Below are 27,320 nucleotides of genomic sequence, written 5' to 3'. Positions count from 1 at the left end.
GCGGTCAGCCAGGGGCACGTGCCGGTGCGGGAAGCACGCGGGGCTTCCGGCGCAGCGCGGCTGGGGTCCAGGGCCTCGGGCGTGGGCCTGCGGGGCGGTGGCCTTGGCCACGGAGCACACTGGCCCCGGTTTGGGAGCCCAGGAGTCCGACAGCAGGGCCCCGGCTGGCCGGGCTCTCTCCGCGGCCTGAGGCCCGGCGTGGCTCCCCGCAGTCCGCAGCCAGCGTCTGCCTAGCCGGCGCCCAGCCCTGCCGGCCTCCAGCTCCTGCCGTGTCCGCTGCCCTCTGCCTCGAGGCCTCCGGTCGTCGTGAGCCACCCCGACGTCCAGCAGCCTCCCCCCATCACGACCGGGCTCTCGCCCGCAGGCTGCCCCTGGGGGACACGATTCGGTCCCTCTGCGCGTGAGCTGAACGGGAAGGTCTCGAGCAAGGGCCTAGCGGGGGGAGGTGGGCGGCAGGGGGACGGGCAACGCCAGCGTAGCGCAGTGACGGGGGCATGGAGGGTGCAGGGGAAGGCCTGGACCCCAGGGGCTGGTGGGGGCTCACGAGCACAGCTGGGGGGCACCAGCCCGTTTGGGCCACCTCTGTGCCACGGCACTTCCCCTCCATAGGATCCTGCCCGCCCAGGAGGCACTCACAGGCAGGGCATGGGCTCCAGCCCCCGCCTGCCAACGCACTTGCTGGAAAGAACCCAGTCTCCCCGGGAACGGGGCTGTAGGACGGGCACCCGGAGGTGGCAGCCAGGAGCTGCTCGTGCCAGGCAGTGCGGGAGGCCCCCGGGGTCCGCAGCCCCCCACCCACCAAGGGGCTAATACCAGGGACCAGAGGGGAGGAAGGGGTCAGGTCACCTGTCCACTGAACAATGGGCTGCAGGTAAAGCTCCCGACTGAGACCCTAGAGGCGAGGCGAGATGGGACTCGCGGCCTAGCACCTGCCTCTGAGAGACGTTCAGGGGTGGGCCACGGGCACCACAGGCACCACATTCGGGGGGTGGGCCACGGGCACCACAGGCACCACAGGCACCACATTCGGGGGGTGGGCCACGGGCACCACAGGCACCACATTCGGGGGGTGGGCCACAGGCACCACAGGCACCACAGTCAGGGGGTGGGCCACGGGCACCATGGGTACCACGGTCAGGGGGTGGGCCACAGCCACCATAGGACCCATCACAGGTTTAGTGGGTGCCTTTGTGGGGGGTGGTCAGCTGGATGGTGGCCCCCAAAGATGGCCACGTCCTGCTTCCTGAGCCTGTGATGTGGCCTGCTGGGCAGAAGGGGCTCTGTGGAGGAGGAAGCAGAGGCTGCCCAGGCCATCTCAGGGTCCGTGCAAGGGCGGCAGGGTCAGAGGCGGGGACGGGCGATGGCCCCAGAGGCCGGGGCGGCCCCTGGCAGCTGGAGGGGCAGGCACAGCTCCGCCCGGGCCCCAGGAGGCACCAGCCCGCCTGCTCGGGCCTCTGGCCTCTGGAGCCGAGAGAACACACGTGGGCCGCTTTTGGCGATGGGTTTGGTCACAGTGGCCCGGGGAGGCTGACCCACGGGGGTGCGCAGGGCGTCAGCCTGCCCTGGCCGCCCCCATGCAGGCTTGGGGGCTGGGCCGTGTCCACTGGGGTCCTGCCGGGGGCCGGCTCCGCGGTGCTGTCCTCTCCTTCCTGGGGTCAGGTGCGGGTGGGCTATGGAGAGGATGGCGCCTTCCCGGGACGCCAGCGCCGAAGGACCTCAGAGGGGCCGGGAGCAGAGCCCCCTCCTCCCCTCACGGCAACGGGCAGGGGGCCGAGGGCTGGGAGCCGGGGGCAGCCGGCCTCCCGGGAGATGCCCGGCCCAGCGCCCACTCTTCACTCCAAGCAGGAGGCTTAGGGGACGGGCTCCCGCCCCCTCCCGCCCGGGCCGCTGGGCAGCACGGCCTCCGGTGACACAGATCAACAGAAACAACCGCGCTGCAGCGGCGTCACAGTGAAAATATTTATTTGTGGACAATCACAGGTCAAAGGGACCATCACGAAACGGACACGGCCGGCGCGGCACGGGGAGGCGTTACGGGCACAGACACACGGGGGTGGCCGCCGGGGGCTGACGGGCCTTGCAACAGGGGCCGCGGGGCGCGACGGGCTGTGCCGCCCTCCCCGGAGGCCTCCGACGAGCTGGGCCGGGGTAGCGGGTGCAAGTCAGGCCCTGGCTCTCGCTGTGGCCCGGCTCTGCGGTAACGGCCGAAACGCCAACGAGACCCCGGGGCAGGGGCCGCGGTCACCAAGGCGCATGCTCTCGAGCCCTCCCCGCACGCCCCCCGGCCCTCGGGCGCGACAGGAGCCGCTCACAGCTCGCCTCCCTTCTGGGAGCAGCAGCACCTGCGCCCGTCACCCAAAGCAAACCACGCCGCCCCGCCATGGGTACGAGGGCTCACGCCGCACCGCAGATTCCTGCCACCCTGGCCCCCCACGCGGCCCGGCGGGAGGGCGCCGCCAAGCACGCCAGCACCTCTCCATGCCCCGCCAGCTCTCCTCGCCCTGGGGGCTGCGTCCCAGGGGCTCCCCATCCGCCATCCTGCCACGCGCGCTGACCCAGGCGAGCGCTGCCACGAGGCCCGGCCGTCCAGCTTCTCGTCCGTACCAGGGCCCTGCGCGGGGCCCCCTCACGACAGGGCGGGGCGCGGGGGGCTCGGGTGCGGGCGGCGCGGGCTCCTCTCCGCTCCCCCAGGTCTGCCAGGCGAAGGCTCGTCCTCACCACCGGGTCAGAACCGACGGCGGGCAGCGGTGCCCATGGGCCAAGGCTGCCCGTCAAAAACGGAGTTTGGGGGTGTCGCCCACCACCGCCACCCTGCAGCTGGGGCTCCCCCACCCCGAGGCTCCTCCCCGGCCACGGGCGGCAAAGGAAGAAGCCGAGGCCTCCGGCTCTACGAGCAGCAGCCTCCGGCCCGGCTCGGGGGACAGGAGGCCTTTTCACACGCCCGCTGCTCACCCTGCCAGAATAAAAAACAAATTCCAGGGGACCCTTCCCCGAATAAAGGCTTAAGACATTCTCTAGGCCAAACCAAAAGTGACGTGTAAGTTTTCAGTTCCAGACAAACGTATGCTGCGCTGTTGGCAGCAGGCTCTACAACGAGAGGCGCATGGGGCTTGAAACTGGTTTTCTAATCAGGGCCTGCACGTTAAAACATCTCGCAGCCAGGGTAACCACGGAAGCCCGCAGAAGAAGCACGCTGCCGAGGGCTTGCAGTCAGTTACCAAGACCCTCGGCCGCGTAGCGGGGCACCGCGGCGGCACTGGGATGGCAGTATCGTGCCCAGGACGGGACGCACGCCGCGCCCACGCCCCATCGTGAAGCAGAGCCAGGCTTCTGAGCCTCTCACCTGGCAGCGAGGTGTCGAAACAACAAGGCCCCCACCTGCTGGGGCGGGCGGATGCACGGTCCCCTCCCAGGGAGAGGCCAGACGGCGCGGCCAGCCGCCGAACCCGGCACCGTCTTGTGGAACCCGGAGGAGCACCCACTTTCCTCTCACCTGCAGACTCGCCCTCCGGACCCTGTTCGCCCCCATCGCAGGGAACGGCGGCCCAGGCGTGGCACGGCACGCATGCGCAGGGCACAGTGGTGCACCTGCCCCTCGTGCCGGAGGCCGGGCGGAGAGGGTGGAGGGTCCCCGGGGACGGGTGTCCAGGAGCCCCCAGCGCCGGCCTCCCCGGGCAGGGCTAACACTGGATGGGCGCAACCGAGCCCTGAGAACCGTCTGCCCTGGTGCCGGGGCCCTGGGTGCCCGCTCGGCCCCTGCCCTCGGGGGGAGGGGTCTCCTGGGTAAGAGCCAGTGGGCATGAGGAGGAAGGCAAGGCCCCAGCCCACCGGAGAAAGGCAGCGGGAATGGACAGGCAGGGCCCAGCGGCCGCTCCCCTCGCCAGCTGAGCGGGGAGCCGGGCGCCCCATCTCTGACGGGCTGAGGGAGCCACGACCCGCGCCATCAGCTACTCGGCCTGCTGACGGGCCCCCGTGCGCACCCCGCGTCCCCGGGGACTTGAGAGGGTTTGCACCCTTGGGAGACAGGAGCGGAGGGGCCGCGGGCTCAGCTGAGCTGGCTCCAGGACTCGGCCCGGCCACGGGGTCATGGGTAGGGACCTCGACGCCCCCAAGCGGGGGCACCGTGCCCAAGGTCGGGGGCGGGAACGTGTGTTCCGAGGACAGAGGCGTCCCCGCTGCTGCGCGACGAGCGAAGGGAGCACGGGCTCGCACGACATGCGGGCAGCCGGGCTCGAGGCCCCCGGGCGAGCACTAGGCCACACCCGGGATCCTCCTCCAGAGACGTCCATCCTCTCGTGGTGGACCAGGAGGACGGGCACCGGCTTCTGCGGCGTCCCCTCCCCTCGGTGCTGCTGCGCCAGGCCTGGGGGCCGGCCGCGGCCGGCGTTTTAAAACGGGGACCCGACAATTTTAAGAACAGGATACTGGAGAACCGTTTTCACAGCTGCGGACACAGACGGCCACGAAAGACGAGTGCGGTGACCTCAGCAGGACCGGGCAGCGGCTTAAAGCTGGTGGAAAAGATCCTGGTTTGCAATTCACCTTAAAGCTGCAGAACGAGATCTGGAAAACTGGACTAAGGAGGAGGATTCCGCACACTGAAAACAAGCAGGCCGTTTGGGACCAAGAGATCTCTCGTCTTAGATGATGATTCTGACACTGCAGATTATTAAACTACGGAAAGTAAAAACAAAAACGAGTCCGAGTTTGGATACAAACTGTATCAAATACCACGTTCACGGACCACGGTCAACTCCTGGGACAGGAAATTCTAAGTAAAGATGGTCCCGGGCCCTTGCTCTCGCCCAGCTGGACCAAAGCTGCCCTCGTACAAACGGTGCCACGACAGACTTGAGGGAAGTCCTGGCAAGGGCGCGCTCCCTGCGCTGGCGTGGGGACATGGGTGCCGGCTGCCCGGGGAGGCGCACCCCACAGCGCCCCGCCCGGCCTCCCGGGGAGGCGCACCCCACAGCGCCCCGCCCGGCCTCCTGCTCTCAAGACCCACCTCCCTCCTGCTCCAGGCGGCCAGCATACAGCCTCGCTCGCCACCCCAGGGCGCTGGAGCCACTGGAGCTGCAGAGCAGATTCCAGGCAATGCCAGGAGAGCTCGGGATTCCTTTGCACAGCCAGGGGCTCGCCCAGGAAACGAGGCGGTGAACTGAGCCCACCCTTCCAGGTAACACACGGGAGGTGACAGCACAGGGCCTAACGCAAGGACTGGGCCTCTTAGGGCGCCGAGAGTCAGACGGGGCCGGAGCGTGCCTCCTCGGCTCAGCGGTACACACTGGTCATGCCGCCCGGTGCCGGCTCCTCACGACTCACTGGGGAGACGCGTTGGATCCCCAGTGCTGCACCTGCTCTCAGTGCAAAAGAAAGCACAGCTTCCGGGGGGCCAGGGGGGGCTGCCAGCAGCGCCTCGCCCAGGCCGTGGTGGTACTTTCTGGTGCAGACGCTCCAAAGGCGCGTCTGGCTGCCCCTGGGGCTCAGGGGGCAGGGGTCCGGGCTCTGCTCGGGAGGCTCCATTATTTCACTCGTCTCCTTTGGAACCGGGAATCTCGGCCCGACGTGCCAGGGAGCGCTGGGTTTGGAATGTGAGCGGGGAAAGGAGGGCGAGGCAAGCTCCCAGGCAGCGGTTCCTTGCGGTTTTCGGGCGCTTTCCCCGAGTGGGCAGCGCGCTTCCTCCAGGGAGACACTGAGGCGAAGAGGTGGGAGGGCCCGCGGGGGAGGGGGGCTGCTCGCCGGGGGCACGTCGGGGACCCTCCCCGTTTCCCTCCGCAGAGCGGTTCCAGGCTGGGAGGCTCTGCGCCCACCCAGGACCTTCACCTAGGGGGTGGGGTGGGGGTGCTGGCATCACCCCTGCCCGCAGCCACGCCCAGGGTGACCCCAAGCTCTGGGCAAGCAGGAACAGGGTGGTCCCCGGCAGTGGGGCCCCGAGGCGCGCGTCACAGCCAACGGCGAGGCCTTCGTGGCCCCTGTGCTGCCGCTGGGAGCTCTGTGCCCTGGGGCCCCATGGCGACGCCTGCCCCTGGCGGAGCATGGCTCTGAGGCCGCGAGGACTGTGGCTGGCTCTGGCGAAGGGCCGGACGCGGGTGGCGAGCAGGGGTGAGAGAACGGCCCCCGGGGCTGAACGGGCCGATGGCGGGGGCGGAAGCTGCCAGTGCCCTCTGTGCCTGTCTCTAAACGGATGCCGTGGCTCAACCACGTGTGGCCCCAGACGTGGCCAGTCCTCCTAGAGGAGCCACACGTGGGCGTTTCCCGGAGCCTCCGGGCGGTCCTCTGCCTGGCGCCAGCTCTGCTGGGTGGGCATCTCGCCACGCTGCCCCGGAGGCTCTAGGAGAGGCTCACGGGCTATGAGGAGGCCCCGCGACAGACGCGGCAACACGAGCGCAGAGGCCACACATTCGAGCGGCCCACGCGACGTCTCTCCCACATATCCTACACGGCCAAATGAAAGAGCAGCCTCCGAACAAGAATTCTGACGTGGAAACAAAGGGTGAGATGGAATGACGATAAAGCTAATATTTGGCATAATTCTTCAGGGTATGATCGGCTAAAACCCACGCCTTCCGGGCCCCGCCCGCCGGGTGGCGGATCACGCACCGTGACGGCAGATGTGGCTGAGAAGGCTCTGCGGGGCGGGGCCCCCCGCAGCCAGCGCCACGCGCCCACGCGCCGGCTCGCGGGGCTGAGGGGACGGGCAGGAGCCCCGGGACGTTCCGTGGTCACCCGGGGGGGCCCGGAGCCTCCGGGACGGGGAGGAGGGTTCCCGATGACGATGGTGATGGCTTTGTGAGTTTTAAAAAGCACGGCCGGCACGCCTTCACGGGAAGGGCCAGCTGCCGCTGGACAGTCATGGAGGAAAGAAACAGCGCGCCTCGGTCGCGGCTCGAGGCTGACGTCACATTTTTCACGGGAACGGGACGAGACGAAGACACCACAGTTGCGCGGCCCAGGGCGGGCGGCGCGGGCTCACAGCACGGTGGCCTGGACGACGATCTCCGGGCTCTCGATGTCCTCCTTGCTCTGCACCATCCGGAGCTCCAGCTGGGCCGGGCTGGGCTTCCGGCCCTTTCCGGCTTGGGCTGCCGGAACACACGGGTCAGGAGAAAGCGGCAGACCCAGAAGGGGCCCTGGCCGACCCCTCCTGCCCTGCCTCTGCCCGAGCCCCCCCGGCCCGATCATGCCCCCAGTTCCACCGCAGGAGGGAGCCCCACGCCGCCGGAAGGCATAGGCGATGCCGCCCGCGCGCCCCGCAGGAGCGCTGGGTCTCCCGCCCCCGGCTCCTAACAGAGGGCCCCGACGCGGTGCCGGCCGCGTAGCCACGCCACGGGGAGGCAGACACGGGCCCCACGCTGCCCACGGGGCCCTACCTTGGGCACACTCGATGGTCCTCTGCAGGACGTGGTGCATGGCTGACACCGTCTTCTCACACGCCACCTGCGGGGAGGACAGGGACATGTGCTGCCCACCCAGCCAGGGCCCCCCGCGGAGACCTGGCAGGGGTGCGGGGCAGACACAAGCACCGTCTCTGCATGCCAAGCCCCAGGGGGCCGAACCCACCGTCAGAGGCGCCCACGCACCGAGCCAGGCATGGCCAGAGGCCCTGGGGAGAGCCGAGCGGGCACCCGCGGACGACCCGGGAAGGGCTGGGTGCTGCCCGGGGCAGGCAGCAGCTGGGATACGCGTTTCTGCAGTGAACTGACGGTAACGAATCTGGGGAGCAAGGGGCTTCTGCCCGGGTAGGATGTTGCCAAGCCGGCCCTGGCTGGTGGCCCGAGTAGGAGGGCCCGGACGCCCAGCGGTGTGGAGCCGTGGCAGCGGGCAGAGCCCGGGAGCTGGCCTCGGGCGCCCGCGGCGAGGCCTCCTCTGGGCACCCTCCGGCACGACCCCACCGCCCGCACCAGACAAGGCCCCTGCGGCTGTCGGGAGAACAGCGACTCTGCCGCCCGCCTCCCCACCTGCAGGGAGGCAGCGGTGAGCCCGGCGGGCGCTTCAGCAGCACCAGGCAGGGCCGTCGGAGCGCCTCGCTGAGGGCCGGGGCCCCGGGGCCGCGCCCTGGGTGAGGACGTGGAAGCTCGGCCATAACTGACAGATGGGGAGGGGGCGCCCGGGAGACCCCGACTCGCGCAGCCTTCCCGGAGTGGGTGCCCGTGACGGGGAAGCCAGAGCCCCGCGATCCTCTCCCTTCCCCAGGAGGTGAGAGGAAAGCGGGCCCCTGCCCACCCCAGCCCCACCTCACCACCCGGCTCGGGACCCCAGGGTCTGGCTTGACCCCAGGCAGTGACCCCGATCCTTCTGCATGCGGCAGTTTCCGCTTCTTTGCTTTCGGCAACGTTGAAAGAGGACATAACCCCATGTCAGTGCCCAGGGCGCTAAAAACTGCTTTTGAATAAATTTTCTAAAAATTCAACAATCCACTAGGAAGAAATAACAGTCATAAGTATCTGTGCACCTTACCAGGGTGCCCAAAATACATGAGGCAAACTCTGGGGAAAGCGAAGGGAGAAACGGACATCTCTACGAGAATCTTTGGAGACTTCAACAGCCCGCTCACGTCATTAGAACAGCTAGACAGAAGGTCAACGAGAACACAGAGGACTAGGACAATATGATCAACAAGGCAGACTTGACAGACATACACAGAACACGCATCCAACATCAGCAGGTTAGACTTTCTTCTCAAGTGCCCGTGGATCTTTCTCCAGGAGCGACCATGTTAGGGCACAATGCAGCTCTCAGTAAGTGTAAAGAGACTGAAATTGTACAAAGCACCTTCTCAGATCACAATGGAATGAGACTGGAAATCAGTAAGACAGCAAAAAAGTAAAATGGCAAATGTGTGGAGGCTGAACAGCACACTCCTAAATAAGCAGTGGGTCAAAGAAGAAAGCGCAAGTGAAATGAGTAAATACACTGAGACCAGTGCAGACAAGAACACAACTTTTCAAAACTTATGGCTACAGCGAAGGCAGTCCTGAGAGGAAATTTATAGCCCATAAGACCCATACTAAAAAAAGAAAAAGAAATAGATGAAAAAGTAAAATAAATCAATCAATAAACAGCTAAAATTGAAGATCTGAATCAAAGAAACTAGAACAAGGAGAGCAAACCATTCCCAAAGCAAGCAGAAGGAAAAAAATAAAAGATTCACGCAGAAATAAATTGAGAACAAAATAATCAATAGAGAAAAACAACAACCAAACCAAAAGCTTTGATCTTTGAGAAGATCAATAAAACTGGCAAACCCTTAGCTCGGCTAACAAAAACCCTTAGCTAGACTAACAAAGAAAAAAAGGGAGAAGATGCAAATAAATACAATCAGAAATGAAAGGGGGAAAGTAAGGACTGACCCCACAGAAATAAAAAGGATCATAAGAGAATATTAGGGAGCAGATGTAGCTCAGTGGTTGAGTACCTGTCTCCCATGTACAAGGTCCCCGGTTCAACCCCCAGGACATCCTTAAAAACACACACACACACAAACTTGGGAGCAGAAGAGGCTCAAGCAATTGAGCACCTGCCTCCCACATGGGAGGTCCGGGGTTTGATTCCCAGTGCCTCCTAAAGAAAAAAACAATGAGCAGACATCGAACAAAAACAAATGAGCAGGGAGGGGATGTGGCTCAAGCAGTCGAGCAACCACCCTCACATGGGAAGTCCTGGGTTCAGTTCCTGGTGCCTCCTAAAGAAAAAAACAGATGACAAGCAAAAACCAACGAGCAGACAACGAGCAAAAAACTAGCAGAGGGAGCCATGGGCAGTGGGGAGAGGATATTATGAGGAACGGTGTGCCAATAAAGTAGACAACCTAGATGAAATGGATAAATTCCTAGAAATGCAAAAACAAGCTACACTGACTCTACAAGAAATATAAGAACTTAACAAACCAATCACATTTAAAGAGATTGAATCCATCAACAAAAATCTCCCAACAAATAAAAGTCCAGGACCAGATGACTTCACAAGTGAATTCAAAAAAAGCTAACATCAATCCTGTTTAAACTCTTCCAAAAAATTGAAGAGGGAAAATTATGCAATATATTTTAGGAACCCAACATCACCCTAATAGCAAAGCCAGATAAAGACTAAAAGAAAATTACAGAGCAATCTCTAATGAACATAGATGTAAAAATTCTCAACACAGTACTTATAAATAGACTCCAACAGCATGTCAGAAGACTTACACACCACAACCAAGTGGGATTTATTCCGGGTACGCAAGGCTAGTTCAACATAAGAAAATCAATCAACATAATACCACATTAACAAAGTGAAGGGAAAAAACAATGATCATCTCGATCAATGCAGAAAAGGCATTCAAAAAAATCCAGCATCCTTTCTTGATAAGTACTCTTTGAAAGATGGGGACAGAAGGAAAATTTCTCAGTATGATCCAGGGCATATACGAAAAATCCACCACACCCAACGTCATATTCAATGGGAACGGTTGAAAGCTTTCCCTCTAAGATTGGAACAAGACAAGAACGCCCACTATCGCCACTGTTATTCAACATTGTGCTAGGAGTTCTAGCTAGAATAATTAGATAAGAAAAAATAAAATAAAATGCATCCAAATAGGAAAAGAGGAAATAAAACTTTCATTATTTGTGGAATATATGTATAAATTTATATATATAAAACTTTTTCTTTTTTCTTTAAGATTTATTTTTTATTTATTTCTTTCCCCATCCCCTCCCCACCCCAGTTGTCTGCTCTCTGTGTCCATTTGCTGTGTGTTCTTCTGTGACCATGTCTATCCTTATCAGTGGCACCGGTAATCTGTGTTTTGGCCCTATCCATTGGGCCAAGTCTGCTTCCCAGATATGTATAAAACTTTTATACATATTTATATGTATAAAACTCTGAAATGTCTATGACAAAGCTCCTTGAGCTAATAAATGAGCTCAGCAAAGTGGCAGGATGTAAAATCAACAGGCAAAAATCAGTAATGCTTTTGTATACTAGTAGTAAACAATCTCAGGAGGAAATCGGAAAAAAAAATCCCATTTACAATAGCAATGAAAAGACTCAAATACCTAGGAATTGATGTAACCAAAGAAGTACAAGACCTATATGCACAAAACTACAAAACAAGGGCCAAAGAAATCAATTAAGACCTAAATAGGGTGTCCACCTACCACATGGGAGGTCCAAGGTTCAATCCCAGGGCCTCCTGACCCGTGTGGAGCTGGCCCATGCACAGTGCTGATGTGCGCAAGGAGTGCCGTGCCATGCAGGGGTGTCCCCCGTGTAGGGGAGCCCCATACACAAGCCCCGTAAGGAGATCCGCCCAGCATGAAAAAAATGCAGCCTGCCCAGGAATGGCTCCGTATACACGGAGAGCTGACACAGCAAGATGACGCAACAGAGACACAGATTCCGGGTACCACTGACAAGAATACAGACGGACACAGAAGAACACACAGTGAATGGACACAGAGAGCAGACAATGTGGGTGGGGGGTAGAAATTTAAAAAAAAAAAAATCTAAACAAATGGAAAGACATTCTGTGTTCATGGATTGGAAGACAAAATATTGTGAAGACGTTCATTCTACCCAAACTGATTTATAGATTCAATGCAACACCAATGAAAATTCCAACAGCCTACTTTGCAGAGATAGAAGAGGCAATTACCAAATTCATTTGGAAGGGAAAATACACCCAAATAGCCAAAAGCATTCTAAAAAAGAAGAGTGGTGTGGGAGTAATTTCATTGCCTGACCTTGAAATATATTACAAAGCTACAGTGGTTAAAACAGCATGGTACTGGCATAAAGAGAGACACACTGGTCAGAGAAATAGAATTGAAAATCCAGAAATAAACCCTCACCTCTACAGCCAGCTGTTTTTTGACAAACCTACCAAAGTCATACTAATGGGAAAAAAACAAGTCTCTTCAACAAATGGTTCTGGAAGAACTGGATCTCTATAACCCAAAGAACGAAAGAGGACCCCATCTAACTCCCTATACAAGAATCAACTCCAAACGGACAAAGACCTAAATATAAAAGCCAGGACCATAAAACTACTAGAAGAAAATGTAGGGAATCATCTTAAAGACCTTGTGGTAGATGGTGACTTCTTGGACTTTACACCCAAAGCACAAGAAAAAGAAAAAATAAATGGGATCTTCTCAAAATTAAACACTTTTGTACCTCAAAGGCTTTGTGAAGAGGGTGAAAAGGCAGCTGACTCAATGGACGAAAATACTTGGAAATCTGATAAGGATTTACTATCCATGATATATAAAAAGATACTACAACTCAGCAATAAAAAGACAAACCCTCTAATTAAAAAATGGGGAAAAGATTGGAATAAACATTTGTTCAAAGAAATACAAATGGCAAAAAAACACATGAAAAAATGTTCAACATCCCTTGCAATTAGGGAAATGCAAATCAAAGCTACAGTGAGTTATCATTTCATACCCATTAGAATGGCCACTAATAAAAAGACAGAGAACGCACGTGTTAGAGAGGATGTGGAGAGGAAGGAACACTTACTGTTGGTGGGAAGGTAGAATGGTGCAGCCACTGTGGAGGACTGTTTGGCAGTTCATAAGGAAGTTGAATTTAGATTTGTCATGTGATCCAGCCACTCTGGGTATATACCCAGAAGAACTGAGAGCAGAATCTGCACACCGATGTACACAGGGGCATTATTCATGATTGCCACAAGATGGAAACAACCCAGGTGCCCATCAACCAACGAATGGATAAACCAACTGTGGTCTATTCACATGATGGAATATGATGCAGCTGTAAGAAGATATGAACTTGTGAAGCATATGCCAACATGGATGAGCCTGGAGGACATTGAGTGAAGCCAGCCAGGCACAAAAGGACAAATGCTGTATGATTGTGCTACTATGAACTAAATATTTTGTGTAAATTCATGGAGTAAACACGAACATGGGTCACCAGAAAATAGAATGAGTGAAAGAATGGAAAACTGAGGGTTAACTTGTACGGAATTGGTAAAAAGGATGTGTGTTAATCTCTGGAAATGAGTAGAAAAGGTGGAAGCCCCACATGATGCCTGTACCTAGCAGCACCACTCCGTGGCTGTGCCGGTGGTGTAAAGGGAAAGTCCTGTACATCAACAAAAGGAAAGGTAGAAAATGTACCATGGGAACGTAGAGCATAGTACTACCACAGGTGAAATACGTGTATGGGTAAAGCTGCACAGACAAGACCATTTTTCTTTGTCACTGAACTAATATGTTAATACTAGAAGTTTTTATGAGACAAAAAACCAGTATGCTAAGTCAAAGAAACCAGACACAAAGTGCTACATGCTATAGGATTCCATTTATATAATATGTAAGTGTAAATCAGTTTAGAAAGATGGAATTGGATCAGTGGTTACGCAGGGCTGGGGAAGGCTAGACAGATTGCGAGGAGGCTGCTGCGGGTGGGGAGTTTTTCTTTTTAGCGTAATGGAATGTTCTAAAACTATGTGTGATGATGAACGCACAGCACTGTGATTACACTAAAGGCCGTCGATGACATGCTTTGGAGAGATCACATGGTACGGGACCGAATCTCCACAAAACTACTGAAATAAACAAACGAGTGACAGAGCCAGAAACAGCAGCTGTGTCCAGCTGGGGAAGCAGAGACTGGGGGGCGGATTTTCTTGCATTTTTGTTTGTTTTTGTTGAAATAATGAAAATACGCTCATAATGACTGAAGTGATGGATGCACAGCTATGTGAATACTCTGCATACCTCTGAGTGTATACTTTGGGTGAATGGCATCGTTTATTAATATGTCTCAATAAAAACTGATTCGTTAAAAATAAATACTAGAGTAGACCATTAACCTCCTCAAAAAAAAAAAAAATTCACAGGTAGAGTTAAATTTCCAGCCATCCCGTTGTCCTCCAAGGGCAGCCTCTGGCCTTCGGTTTGTCTCTGTCTTTCCGAGAAGCCTCCCAGGTCATTAGAGCGATTTCGCTCTCAGAACGAGGCACTGTGACGGCTCGGCTAATCCCGTGTCTGCTCGGCCAGGAAGGGTGCCCGGCTGTTTGGCCAAGCCAGCCCTGGGCTGACTGCGGGATAAGAATACGCATGGACTTTGATCATCGCAAGGTGACTGCACAGGGGCTGCTCGGCTCCATGACCAACCGAGGGGGTGCTGGCAGCACCCGCAGCTCGTCTAACCTGCCGAAGCTCGAAAGGAGAAGGGATTTCAGCATTCAGAGAGACAGCCCTCGTCTCTACCTCAGCAGCAGCGTCTCCTGGGGACGCATCAAGGACCTCCGTTGGAGCCCGGCGTGCAGTCTGATAAAACCTCGGGGGAAGCAGGCTTGACCCAGTGGATAGGGCGTCCGCCTACCACATGGGAGGTCCGCGGTTCAAACCCCGGGCCTCCTTGACCCGTGTGGAGCTGGCCCATGCACAGTGCTGATGCACGCAAGGAGTGCCCTGCCACGCAGGGGTGTCCCCCGCGTAGGGGAGCCCCACGCGCAAGGAGTGCGCCCCGTAAGGAGAGCGGCCCAGCGTGAAAGAAAGTGCAGCCTGCCCAGGGATGGTACCGCCCACAGGGAGAGCTGACACAGCAAGATGACGCAACAAAAACACAGATTCCCGTGCTACTGACAACAACAGAAGCAGACAAAGAAGACACAGCAAATAGACACAGAGAACAGACAACTGGGGTGGGGGGAGGAGAGAGAAATAAATAGAATAAATTTAAAAATTAAAAAAAAAAACCTCGGCATACACGCAGTCACCTCCTGCCCGCGGTTCCCCAGAAAACCCTGGTATTAAGCACAGGTGCTTAGACGCTGGCCTACAAGGCGCCTCCCGTCCAGGAGGCTTTCCCGACTTGGGAGCCGCTGGCCAGCTGCTAACTGGGGGTGCTAACTGGGGGTGTCACCCCAAGGACGGGACCTGGCTCTGCAAGTTTTAAACCCGCGCTCTCGCTTAACGCCTGCAGCCCCGGGCACCCCACTTGAAAACCGAGCCTGGCCTTGATCTGAGCTCGCGGCCGCGCAGGGCTGGCGAGGACCGCCGTAGCCGGGCCTGGCTCTCTCTCGCAGAGGAGCTGCCGGCGCGACCTTCCGGCTGACCTTGAGGTTGTTGGGGTGCTTGTGTGTCCACGCCAGGAGCATGGCGGCAAAGAGGTCCCCCGTCCCCACGAAGACAGCGTCCACCTTGCGCATCTCCATCCGGATCCTCTCCGTCACCGTGGAGCCATCCGGCTTCCCTGGGGGAGGAGACGCACGGGGGCTGGCACCCGGACCCCAGCCCCACCTGGCGCGCAGCCCGGCTGGCCTCCCGGAGCTCCGGGGCCCTGTGCCCAGTGCCCCCACCTGCTGCCCCCTTCCCAAGGCAGAAAGTGAAAGCCTAGATCCCTGGGAGGCCACAGAGTGGGGTGGCCCTGGGGGGGACACTGGAGGGACCCTGGCCACGTGGGGAGTCAACAGGGCGGGCCTGGAGGGCTGGGCCTCTCCCCATGTGTGTGCACGCTCGTGCACGACGTGCAGGGGCAGGGGGGGCTCGCTCGCACCGGGGGCAGTGCGTGTGCAATGGGCTGTACCCTGCGCCTAGCCCTAGACCCGTGTCTACCTAGCCCCATACAGAGAGCAGCCGCCCACCCCACCCACGCGTACATAGCCCGGCTAGCTGCGCCAAGGGGCTGTCTAGGGGGCCTGTGGTCAGCTCGCGGGAGGCAGGGGACACCCAGCTCCACGGACGCCGATCCCGGCAGGGCCCTTTCGGGGGCCCGGGACGTCCCGGGCCCTTGCCTGGTCTCGAGGCCGGAGGAATGAGGGAGGTGCCGGCCCCTCGCCCTGGCCACCCGTCCCGTGAACCCCTGCCCCGCGGGCCTGACCCGTGCTCACCGGAGGCACACCCCTCTTCTGACAGGACCCCGCCCCCGGCCAGGGCCGGGACTCACGTATCCGCTGGCTGCCCAGCGCGATCAGGTAGTCGCTGCCCCGTGTGGACGGCAGGTCGGAGCTGGTGATGACCACGGTGTCTGGTCCCATGGCGTGCAACGTGTCCATTACCTGGTGGGGGGCGGGCGTCAGCGCGGCCAGCCCTAAACCGTGCGTCGTCACTACCCGCGGACACCGGGAGGCGCGGCCGGCACTGCCCGAGAGCCTGGGCTGCCCCCTCGAAGAGAAACCGGACGGCCTCGGCCCCCAGGCCACGGGGTCCGTGTGGGGCCGTGGTCCCCGAGTCCCGCAGCCTGGAGCCGGGGGGTGCCCGGCAGCCCCACCTGGTGGGCTCACACCCAGAGCAAGGTGCCTGCGCTGGCCACGCGCTCTCCCCCCCCACAGCGGCAGGTGGCTTCCACCCACCACCCTGGGAGGCCCTTCACCACACTCGCTCATTCAGCAAACGCCCGAGCCGTGGGCTGGCCACGTGCTGGCCATGTGCTGGCGGGAGGCTCACCATCCCCCAGGCCACAACGCCGTGACAAAGTACCCCCACTGGGGCAAATGGGGCGCAGGAGAGGGCCCCCACGGGGAGTCCTGAGGCCGGCGCGGGCCTAGCTGAGAGCGCAGAGCGGGAGGTCGAGGCAGGCAGGCCCTTCCCAGAGGACGCCAGCTCGCTCACCCGCTCCCTGAACCTGGAAAGGTGACCTTGTCTGTGACCCTGGCAGAGGCAGGTCACTTAGAATGAGGCCAAGCCAGAGCAGGGTCCGCCTGAGCCCAGGGTGGCTGGTGTCCTTGCAGGAGGGACACTGTATGCAGAGAGAAGACAGGACAACAGAGGCAGAGATGGGTGACATGGCCAAGAGCCAAGAACCCCGGGCCCGGGGGCTGGAGGAGGCGGGGGGCCTCCTGAGAGCTGGGGGGGCCAGCTTCCGGGATCGAGGGAACGGGCCTGTTGTCTCCAACCCCCCGTTTGCGATGGTTCCCACCAACTCAGACCAGGGTGACCTTAGAACCTGGCAGAGCGGGGCGCCATGTCCCCGGATAGGGCGCACGTGCTGGCCCCGGATTCCCTGCGCCCTGCGCCGGCGTAGATTTCCTGCGCCCTGCACTGGAACGTACCCCTGCTCTGTAGCTGGCCCTGAGCTGCCCAGGGCTGCAGCTGGGGGAGCCCCGGCCAGGCCGCAGCGACGGCTCAGGCTGTTGCTGCCCTGTGACGTCTACTGTCTCGTCCACTGCCCCCCCCTCCCGGATGGACAGCAGTGCCGGGCACACAGCATGAGCCGTCTACTGCTCAGAGAGGGGTCCCTGAGAGAGGACGGGATGCACCACCCCCACCTCAGCACCCCAACCAGGCCCACCTGGCCCCAGGCCCCGGGGCAGGGCCCCTCACGCCGCAGCCGCCCCTCGGGCGTAACGGGGGCCAGTGGCCTGGGTCTGGCCTGATGCTGCCCCCTGCCAGCTCTGCCCCAGGAGCCGGCCCCTGGGCTTCGGGGCGCCCCTGCGAGCGTCTGCCCGAGCCGGGGTGCTTGGGAATGCAGCCCAAAGGGGGAAGAACGCCGCATCAGGCTAAACGCCAGCAGAGGCCCGCGGGCGACAAGCACCAAACGGAAAAGCTGAAAGAACCGCAGGAGGAATTCCGCCTGGGAACAGCACCTCTGCTCCTGCCTCAGTTTCCCGCCCGTGCCCTACAGTTTCCAGCTTGCCTGACCAGCCCCCGCTTGGGTGCACGATCAATTTCTCATCGTACACGCAGCCTGCCAGGCTGCGCCCGGGACCCTGGCCCGCATGGCTTCATCGTCACAGGAAGGGCCGGGCAGACCCTCCATGAAGGCCTCCCTTCTCCAACAGCGCATGCCACGGTCCGGGCACACGGGGGTGGGAGAAGGGGCCCCTCCCAGCTGGTCACCCGCCGGGCTTAGCCCAGGGCCTCCTCCTGCTGCCCGGGAATAGCCCTGCCCCCTGGGCTCCTCTGAGGAAGATGAAGGAGGTCCGGGAGGAAAAACGGGGCGTAACGACGCACACCTCGTGGGGGGCTGGGGATCCATGGCAAACCCTATGGCGCCTTGCAGCCAGCAGGCGCTCAATAAACGGGGCACTGATGTCGCAGCAGACAGATGACAACAGAGATCCCAAAGGCACCACGCTGCAGGTGGTCAGCCCCAGATTTGAGGCGTGTCCCGGCCTGCCCGTGCCAGGACACTGACGAGTGACCCAGACGCAGGCCGGGTCCAAGGCGCTGGGCCTCCCGTTCCCACGGGCACGTGGCCGTACCGTCCCGAGTGGCCACTGCCCCGTGACTGTCCCCTCCCGTCTCTGTGCAGCTCTCCCCTCTCCTCCACCCTCCTCTCCAGTGTGCCTGGCTCCCCCCCCACCCACTACGAGCCGCGTCCACGCAGGCCACTGCTCAGGTGCGCATCTCACCTCTAATGCCTCTTCCTGGGTGTGGATCTTCCTACCACTCAGTAACCTGCAAGAGAGGCAAGGGGCAGGCAGGTGACACACGGGTGGGGCAGGCAGGTGGCACATGGGCGGGGCAGGCAGGTGACACACGGGCGGGGCAGGCAGGTGGCACACGGGCGGGGCAGGCAGGTGGCACATGGGCGGGGCAGGCAGGTGACACACGGGTGGGGCAGGTAGGTGGCACACGGGTGGGGCAGGCAGGTGGCACACGGGCGGGGCAGGCAGGTGACACACGGGTGGGGCAGGTAGGTGGCACACGGGTGGGGCAGGCAGGTGGCACATGGGTGGGGCAGGCAGGTGGCACACGGGCGGGGCAGGCAGGTGACACATGGGCGGGGCAGGCAGGTGACACATGGGCGGGGCAGGCAGGTGGCACACGGGCGGGGCAGGCAGGTGGCACACGGGCGGGGCAGGCAAGTGACACACAGGGCGCCTCCTCCAGGCCCGCCATGCGAGCCTTGACACCTGATTTCCAGGGTAGATTCCCAGGGCTCTGGTGGCACTGGGGACCCTCTATCCCAACCCCAAAAGGAGTTAACGCCTGCTGGTCATCACGGGCTGGGGGCCTTGTGATGGGGAGGGGGTCAAGAGCAACGCTTCCCTCTGAAAGGGGCTCCCACCCGGGCAGGGGAACGGCCGAGTCCCACATGTTTGTGCGCAGCGGCAGCGCCACCGCCCGCCCTGGAAGCGACCCCCAGCAGGAGAGCCAGACACTCCGAGGGCCAGCACGCCGCCTTCCCAGCAGCACACCGTGGGGCAGGTCCCAAGGGCCACAGAGGCCGCTCTCCACGGAAAACCGGGCTGGGGGGGGAGTCCCAACACAGTGCTCACAACTTCGGGGTTCCAGAGCTGCGGGGACATCCCCCGCGGGCTGGCGGCGCCGCATCTCGTGGCCCACATCTAGCCACGCCTGTCACCTTGCCAGGACCCCTCCTGCCCGTTCTGTCCCCAAAGGAAAAGAGCCGCAGGCCAGCAGAGCGGGGTGGCCAAGCCACCGGGACTCGGGGAGGTGGGCGGCCCCCCTCTAGGCCCCCGTTTCAGAGGCCTGCACCCCACAGCGGCCCTGGGGGAAACCCGACCGTCGGCCCGTCGGCGGGGGCAGCGCGGCACTCACTCGGCCTCGAACTGGTTGGGCGTGATGATGTCGGCCACGGGCACGACCTTGTCCCTGTACACGGGCAGCAGGTCCTCCGGGACGTACTGGAGAGAGAGGAGGACGGAGCGCGGGCTCGTGCCAGCCAGGGGTGCCCAACCGCCTCGACGCCGACCGGACGGCGCACCGCGCGGGCAGCGGGCGGCCAAGGCGGCGGGGACCAAGCGCCTCGATGGTTGCGTCTCGTGGGAGGCGGGCTTGGGGTGGCGGGGCAGGGTCTCGGCACAAACGCACAGACCCCGAGGGTCTGAGGGCGACGCTGGCGGAGCGGAGCCTCTGGGCACAGGGGCTCCCTGGGGGGCGGGCCAGGGGCCGGGGGGGGGAAGGGGGGGAAGGGCCGTGCCTCCCCGTGCCCACCGCAGACGGGCGAGGAAGCGCCGCCTCTGCCGGCTGAGCCGGGCAGGGTGGCGGGGGCGCAGGAGGGGCTCCCGGGGCGGCGCTGGCCGCTGCCCGCGTGCAGGTGTGTGATGGCTGATCAACACTAACGCCCCCTCCATGGCTAATCTTTACTCCTAAGGTGTCTGACAAACCCTCCCACGGTCTCCTTTTGTGATCAGGGTCCTTTCAAAAGAACCCCGAGGCCCCAGCGTGGGCACGTGGACCCACTTCCTCCGGCGCTTACCTGTCGCTGGCCGAATGGCCGACGTGACTCATGCTAGCTTGGAATCCCCTCCCGCCCCTTGTTCCCCGGAGCCCCTGACGCTGATCTGCCTTTGGGTGCCCCCCAGACAATGGGCCCCAGCAGGCGCTGGGGGGAGCAGTGAGAGGTCACTGCACCCCACCCGACCCCGGGACCACCACCGCGTGAGCACAGCATAGCGCACGTTCCGGCAGCCTCGGCTCACAGGTGACATAAAGACCACCAGAACCGAGCGCTGACTGACCCCACAGCACGGGGGGCTCACCTGGAGGCCCCGAGAAAGGGGCAAGGAATCTTCTAGAAAGCAGGCACCTTCTAGAAAGGAGGCAGGTGCTGAGCGAAGCAGCGGCCCGGGCCAGCGGCCACTAAAATCGTCCGGCTGCTCGTCCAGCCACCTTTGACTTCCAGCCCTAAACGTTCAGGCTTCTACGAGGCCCAGGGGAGGGATCTGTGCCAACGTTTTTCTACGTTATCTGCTTTCTGACTCAGTTACTCTGAGTCACAGGCCTGTCGACTATGGCTCACCTGTTTTCGTACGGCCCAAGAGCTAAGAATGATTTTTGCATTTTTAAGTGGTTGAAAAAGAATTTTAAAAACACTATTCCGCGTCCCAAGACCGTTCCGTGGCATTCGCATCGTGGCCTGCCTGAGTGGAGTTCTACTGGAATTTGCTCTCGCCCGCTGGGCGCCGTCCACCGCCCCACACAAACCCTCGACTACCTGCTCCTGAGCCCCCGGCGCGCCTCTGCCAGCGCGGCTCTCGGCCCCCTCCTCCTGGCAAGGCTGGGGCTCCCCCCGACAGCGGCGTCCCCCGGCCAGGGCGCAAGCGGGGTCGGTGATCCAGCTGAAAATAGCACCGCGCTCGTCCGAATCCCCGGCCACTCACCATGGAGCCCTCGCCGTCCCACTTGTCGCCCATCACTGGGTCGCACACTGCGGAGACAGAGGCAGCTGTCAACAGGAGTGGCGGTGGCCGCCCTGCCCACCTCTTCGCGGCCACGTCCAGGCCCAGTGGGGGCCGGAAGCGCCCACGCCTTCCCACGTGCCTCTCGCCACCTGGCACTCCGCGGCCCAGCGCGCTGGCTGGTCTCTACCTGGTTACCGCGGCTCACATGCGTTCGCAGGGGTGACACCAGGTAGCAGCCCCAGGTCGCTCAGGCGGGTGGGGAGCCCTGCCCCCACCCCACTCTGAGACCCCGGTGTCCCGGGCCACCATCCTCGCAAGCGGGCCCTCAGTGGCAGCATCCACGGCATGGGCTGGCAGTGTGTCCCCGCAGGCCACGGGTGGCCGGCCGAGCATCTGAGACCTGAGCCGGGTACAAGGCAGTCAGGGCCGGCGCAGAAACGCCTCCACCCAGGGCACAGACTGGCCCGCTGCACTGGGCCTCTGACGGGAAGGCCACCCTCCATGGCCAAGGCCCTGCTCGGCACCGACCCCGCCGGCCAGGCCAGGCAGCCTACAGGGACACACGTGGGGCTCCGCCTGCCGGGACCACGGAACCGGCAGCTCCAGCAACTTTTTCTGGAGTTGCTCCATTGTGGGACATCTTGGGAGCAGGTGCAGCTGCCCAGAGAGCACGGGGTCAGACGGGCCTGGCAGGAACCACAGCGCTGCACCTGCTCCCTGTGCCCACCTCACCCGCCTGCTACCTGGGAGCCCTGCCGGGTGCCCACCCCCACCCCATGCTCTTTAGGGCCTGCCGTGGTTTCATACATCACAACGGCAGTGCCAGGGTCTCCAGGCTTCCTTGGTGGCCCAGCTGTCACGGAGCTCACGTGCTGGGAGAGGCGGGGCAGGGAGCCCCAGAAGGCCGAGCCGAGGGGCTGTGGCTCCCACACACCCTGGGAGCACTGGGGCAGGTGGCATCCCGCCCATACCCAGGTGTCAGGACAGACCCTGCTCCCAGTATGCAGGTATCCAGGTGTGAGGGCCACACCCACCCAGCACCCAGGTGAGGGCCACACCCACCCAGCACCCAGGTGTGAACACAGGACCCACCCAGCACCCAGGCATGAGCACAGGACCCACCCAGCACCCAGGTGGGGACACACCCACCCAGCACCCAGGTGAGGGACATGCCCACCCAGCACCCAGGCATGAGCACAGGACCCACCCAGCACCCAGGCGTGAGCGCAGGACCCACCCAGCACCCAGGCATGAGCGCAGGACCCACCCAGCACCCAGGTGGGAACACACCCACGCAGCACCCAGGTGTGAGCACAGGACCCGCCCAGCACCCAGGTGGGAACACACCCACGCAGCACCCAGGTGTGAGCACAGGACCCGCCCAGCACCCAGGCGTGAGAACGATGCGACGCCGACACCCACCATACACGAGCTTCGCGTTCTGCTGCTTCAGCTCCTGCACGACGTCCACCACCGTGGCCAGGAACGACTTGTCCCTGGTGTAGCCTGTGGAGAGAGTCCACGTCCCACTCAGAGAGCGGCTCGCGTCCCCCCAGAGTGACAGAAGCATCCACCCGGCGGCCGGCGGAAGGGGCCAAGGCCACCAGCCCAAGCCCCGCGGAGCCCGGGGAGCCCAGCAGCTCCAGAGGAGAGCGAGGCTCTGGACGCGGGGGGCACGGGTGGGCGCTGCGCGAGGAGCTTTCCCGTTCTCTCTTTTTCCATATCTACTAACATAATAAGCCTCTGCCACTTCTAACTATGTATCAAAATACAGTTATTTTGGGAAGCAGACTTGGCCCGGTGGTTAGGGCGTCCGTCTACCACATGGGAGGTCTGCAGTTCAAACCCCGGGCCTCCTTGACCCGTGTGGAGCTGGCCCATGCGCAGCGCTGATGCGCGCAAGGAGTACCCTGCCACACAGGGGTGTCCCCACATAGGGGAGCTCCACACGCAGGGAGTGCACCCCTTAAGGAGAGCCGCCCAGCACGAAAGAAAGTGCAGCCCGCCCAGGAATGGTGCCATACACACAGAGAGCTGACACAGCAAGATGACACAACAAAAAGAGACAGATTCCTGTGCCGCTGACGGCAACAGAAGCGGACAAAGAAACAAGACGCAGCAAAGAGACACAGAGAACAGACAACCGGGGTGGGGGGGAAGGGGCAATAAATAAATAAATATATATTTTTAAAAAGTTATTTTCTATGTATCAAAATATACTTTGTATCAAAATACACTTTTCTTATGTTCACTGAGTGCAATGAGTGTGCCACAAGGATGAGGAGGTTGTTGGTGCAGGAGGAGGGTGGGGGGTGGGGGGTATAGGGGAACCTCTTATTTTTTTAATGTAACCTTTTTTGTGTGATGTATGTATCTTCAAAAAAATACCATTTACAAAAATGATGGAGGTAGGGAAGTGGGAAGTGGGTTATATGGGAACCTCATGTTTTTTAATGTAACATTCTTTGCGATTGTGATCAATTAACTTTAACAAAAAAAAGAGTGTTAAAAAAAATACTCTCTTCTTCCGTGGAGTGGCTGCAGCTCAGCGGCTGAGCGCCGGCCTCCTGTGAACGAGGTCCCGGGTTCGATCCCTGGTACCTCCGTAAGATACACGTGTTTACGTGTGTGTGCGCACAGGTGTGTACTTGCCTTTTAAAACCACCTGGGTCACAAGTGAAGCCGCTGCAATGGGTGTGAGTGCCCGTGTCGTCAGGCCCGCCCCGCCCCGGGCAGCACCGGCACCCCGCCCCCTCCCTCGCGCCCCGAGCCCCCAGGCCCAGCGGCGCCTCACCTGTGAGCACGTAGTCATACTCGTTCACGGCGTTCAGCCGCAGGCCCTCGTACAGCTCCTGGAGCTCGCTGGAGCTCAGCACCTGGCCCTTCCAGTGCGCGTAGCCTGGGGGGACACGGCCGGCACTCAGCCCCCCGGCTCCGGCCGCTGGCGCCCCCGCTCCCACCTGGCGCCGCCTGGGTGGGGCTCCTTCCCCTCGTGCGCGGACGGGAGGTCTGCGAGGGGTCTCGAGGCACAGGCCTCGCAGCGGGCCCCACGGCCACCAAAGTCACTCGGGCAGGCTTGCCGCGGTCAGCGAGGCCACCCGGGCGGGACCCCCGCGGTCAGCGAGGCCACCCGGGCGGGACCCCCCCACGGTCAGCGAGGCCACCCGGGCGGGACCCCCCCACGGTCAGCGAGGCCACCCGGGCGGGACCCCCCCACGGTCAGCGAGGCCACCCGGGCGGGACCCCCGCAGTCACTGAGGCCCCCGGGCGGGACCCCCGCGGTCAGCGAGGCCACCCGGGCGGGACCCCCCCACGGTCAGCGAGGCCACCCGGGCGGGACCCCCGCGGTCAGCGAGGCCACTCGGACGGGACCCCCACGGTCAGCGAGGCCACCCGGGCGGGACCCCCGCGGTCAGCGAGGCCACCCGGGCGGGACCCCCCCACGGTCAGCGAGGCCACCCGGGCGAGGCCACCCGGGCGGGACCCCCACGGTCAGCGAGGCCACCCGGGCGGGACCCCCCCACGGTCAGCGAGGCCACCCGGGCGGGACCCCCGCGGTCAGCGAGGCCACCCGGGCGGGACCCCCGCGGTCAGCGAGGCCACCCGGGCGGGACCCCCCCATGGTCAGCGAGGCCACCCGGGCGGGACCCCCGCGGTCAGCGAGGCCACCCGGGCGGGACCCCCGCGGTCAGTGAGGCCACCCGGGCGGGACCCCCGCAGTCACTGAGGCCCCCGGGCAGGCCCCCCCACCCCGCCGTGCCGTGCCCGCAGCCCAAAGCACCGGCGGCCCTCAGGGTTTCTGGCCCTGGGTGTGAATACCACTGGCCTTGATGCTATTTGCTGATACTATTACTGCCTGCGTTATCGATATTGATTACTGACTGACTGCCCTTGGCGTTTCAACTGCCAGTCCCTCGCCGGGCAGACCTGCCCTGCACACATGTCCAGCCGTCCAGGCCGCAGTGGCTGAGCTGTGGCCCCCAAAAAGCCGGTCTACACGCTGACCCCCGGCCTGCGACGCGGCCTGACCTGGAAGCAGCATTTCTGAATGAGACGAGTTGAGACAAAACCACCTGGGAAGGGCCCTTACCCTCAGGCTCGGTGTCCACACACGGGGAGAAGACACGGGGGAGGGGGGGTGCGCAGGTGGGGGCGGCCACTGCGAGGACCGCCGCCACCACCCCCGGAGCCCGGGGGAGCGCGCCTGCCAAGCCGCGACCCCAGACTCTGGCCCCAGGCCCGGGAGACGGCGAACGCCAGGGCTGGACAGCTCCAGCTGTGGGGGGACGGCTGCCGGAGGACACGGAGGCCCAGGCCACGGTCACCGGCCTCGCTGGGTCCTGGGGCCCCCCTGGGCAGCCTGGAGGGGGCTCCCGGCAGCACGCCCGGGCCCCCGTCTGAGTACCACCACGGCACCCGCTCACGTGGTGCAAGGTGGCACCACGGCACCCAGTGCCTCACTGCTGGAGACCGCCCCAGCGCCCGTCGTAGCAGGAGTGGACACCTCCAGAGGGCCGCTGGGGCGGGACTTGGAGCCCGGCTCGCTCGGCCCGCACCTGCGCCCCGTTCACACAGCTGCCTCCGCATGAATTCCCACATGGGCGCCGAGGGGCCTGAGCGGAAGGGGGGCTCGGTCAGCAGGGGGCCTCTGAGGACCAGCTCCCCCTGGGAAGGCACCCTGGTCGCTCCCAGGAGCCGTCACCGTCTGAATGAGCGCCCCAAGCCGGCTCTCGAAAGCGAGGCTGCAGGCCTGTGTGGCCCCGGGGACGGCCCCCCCATGTGTACTGCCACCCGAGAACGACCAACGGGGCTATGAAGAAAAACGAGCATTTATTTGGGGGTCTTAGAATTGCAGTTTGGTGAGCGCAGCCTCAGACAGCCTAAAATTGTGTCCCAAGTCGGGGCTGGCAGGCAAGGGCTTGTAGAAAAGGAAGGAAACAAGGAGAATGTGACCGGAGAGGGTTCAGGAATTAGGTTTCGTTTCTGCACACAGGGAGCGGTTTGGTTAGCTGCTCAGATTTCGCGCCAACAGCCAGTCCTGGGTGGCGTGGGCACAGCTCTCCAGTTCCGTTTTAAGTCTAAGCCACTCCATTTTGCTCCCACACCCCAGGGCCACGTGCCCGAGGGCGGATCCATCAGACTGAGGAACTCGTTCACCTGCTGGCTGGACACGGGTCAGCAGGGTCCCCGGGGTCGGGCTCGGCACTCCCAGGCACCAGGGTCCATCTCCCAGGAACGGGGACTCCCCTGGGGGGAGGGGGGCTCGGCGCTCCCAGCTGTCAGGGGACCGTCCCACCTCTGCTCTGCTTGTAAATTAAGAGGGGCCATCTTGGGGAAGGGGTGTAGCTCAGTGGTTGTGTTGAGAAATAAAAAGCATAACCTTACAAAAATACCTAACAAGTCACTCCTGCCCCTGCCTCTGTAAATCAGCCTGTGAAAACATGGCTTAGCAGGGAAATATCTAACAAGTAACTCCTGCCCTGGCATCTGTAAATCAGCCTGCGAAAGCACAGCCTTGCACCTGCATTATGCCTCTGTAACCCCGCTTGCAAAATTTCACCCAGCAACGCGTTAGCCAATGAGCAAAAGTTATGCTGATCCCACCTGAAATCCTATATAAACCTATAAAAACTAAAAAACGGGGCTCAGAATTTGGAGGCTGACTCTCCTCAGGGCCTGTGTATAATAAATCTGTTCCTCCACCTCTCTGGAGTGCCACTCTTGGGTTTCTTCTACGGTTCAGTACTCCTGGCTTTGCTACAACCGTTGAGCACCTGCTTCCCAGGTACGAGGTCCCAGGTTCAATCCCTGGAACCTCCTAAAAAATAAAAAAGAGAGAGAGAGAGAGAGGCCACCTCCAGTTGTGCCTGGACAGGCTCTAGGTCAAGGAAGGCCGAGGTGAGGACAGAACTTTCCAGGGCAGAGGCTGGGGGTGCAGGAAACAGCCGCTCCTTCTGGGTGGGTCACGGGGTACTGGCCAGCAGGAGAGCAGGCAAGGCAGCAGCCCCGGGGTCTCAGCTCCGGCCCCCGAGTGCAGGTTCTCAGCCCACCCAGATCTGCTGAGCCGGAGGCCCTGGGGAGGGACCCAGACACCTGGGGTCTGACCAGCCCTCTGGGTTAAACACATGCAAATTTGAAAGGGGTCAGCAAACTTGAGCCTGCCCCCTGGTTTTGTACAGCTCACAAGATAAGAATAATTTCACCTTTTTAAGTGGTTGGGAAAAAAAGAGAATCCTTTTTTGTAAAAAACAAAAAATGTGAAAATTAT

At 61.6% G+C, this 27,320-nt stretch overlaps 1 protein-coding gene across 2 annotated transcripts in view; it reads right to left on the bottom strand.

The window, feature by feature from the left end:
- Positions 1 to 1,945: 1,945 nt before the first annotated feature.
- PDXK (pyridoxal kinase) overlaps positions 1,946 to 27,320 on the bottom strand; it is a 38,999-nt gene continuing 13,624 nt past the window's right edge. Inside the window, exons 3-12 of one of the 2 annotated variants that reach the window (XM_071214991.1) lie at positions 23,847 to 23,951; positions 22,475 to 22,558; positions 21,032 to 21,078; positions 19,467 to 19,552; positions 18,314 to 18,359; positions 15,907 to 16,018; positions 15,077 to 15,213; positions 7,371 to 7,437; positions 4,986 to 7,082; positions 1,946 to 4,948 (exon numbers count right to left, since the gene is read on the bottom strand). In XM_071214991.1, coding sequence (XP_071071092.1) covers positions 6,970 to 7,082; positions 7,371 to 7,437; positions 15,077 to 15,213; positions 15,907 to 16,018; positions 18,314 to 18,359; positions 19,467 to 19,552; positions 21,032 to 21,078; positions 22,475 to 22,558; positions 23,847 to 23,951 — 797 coding nt within the window. In that variant the 3' untranslated portion in view covers positions 1,946 to 4,948; positions 4,986 to 6,969. Of the gene's footprint in view, positions 7,083 to 7,370; positions 7,438 to 15,076; positions 15,214 to 15,906; positions 16,019 to 18,313; positions 18,360 to 19,466; positions 19,553 to 21,031; positions 21,079 to 22,474; positions 22,559 to 23,846; positions 23,952 to 27,320 lie in introns of both variants that reach the window. The other variant, XM_058296305.1, reaches the window with a different exon arrangement.

Source organism: Dasypus novemcinctus, chromosome 4 (assembly GCF_030445035.2).
Source record: "Dasypus novemcinctus isolate mDasNov1 chromosome 4, mDasNov1.1.hap2, whole genome shotgun sequence".
NCBI classification, from domain to species: domain Eukaryota; kingdom Metazoa; phylum Chordata; class Mammalia; order Cingulata; family Dasypodidae; genus Dasypus; species Dasypus novemcinctus.
The sequence above is the reverse complement of the archived record's forward strand: the minus strand, read 5'-3'. Positions and strand labels throughout refer to the sequence as shown.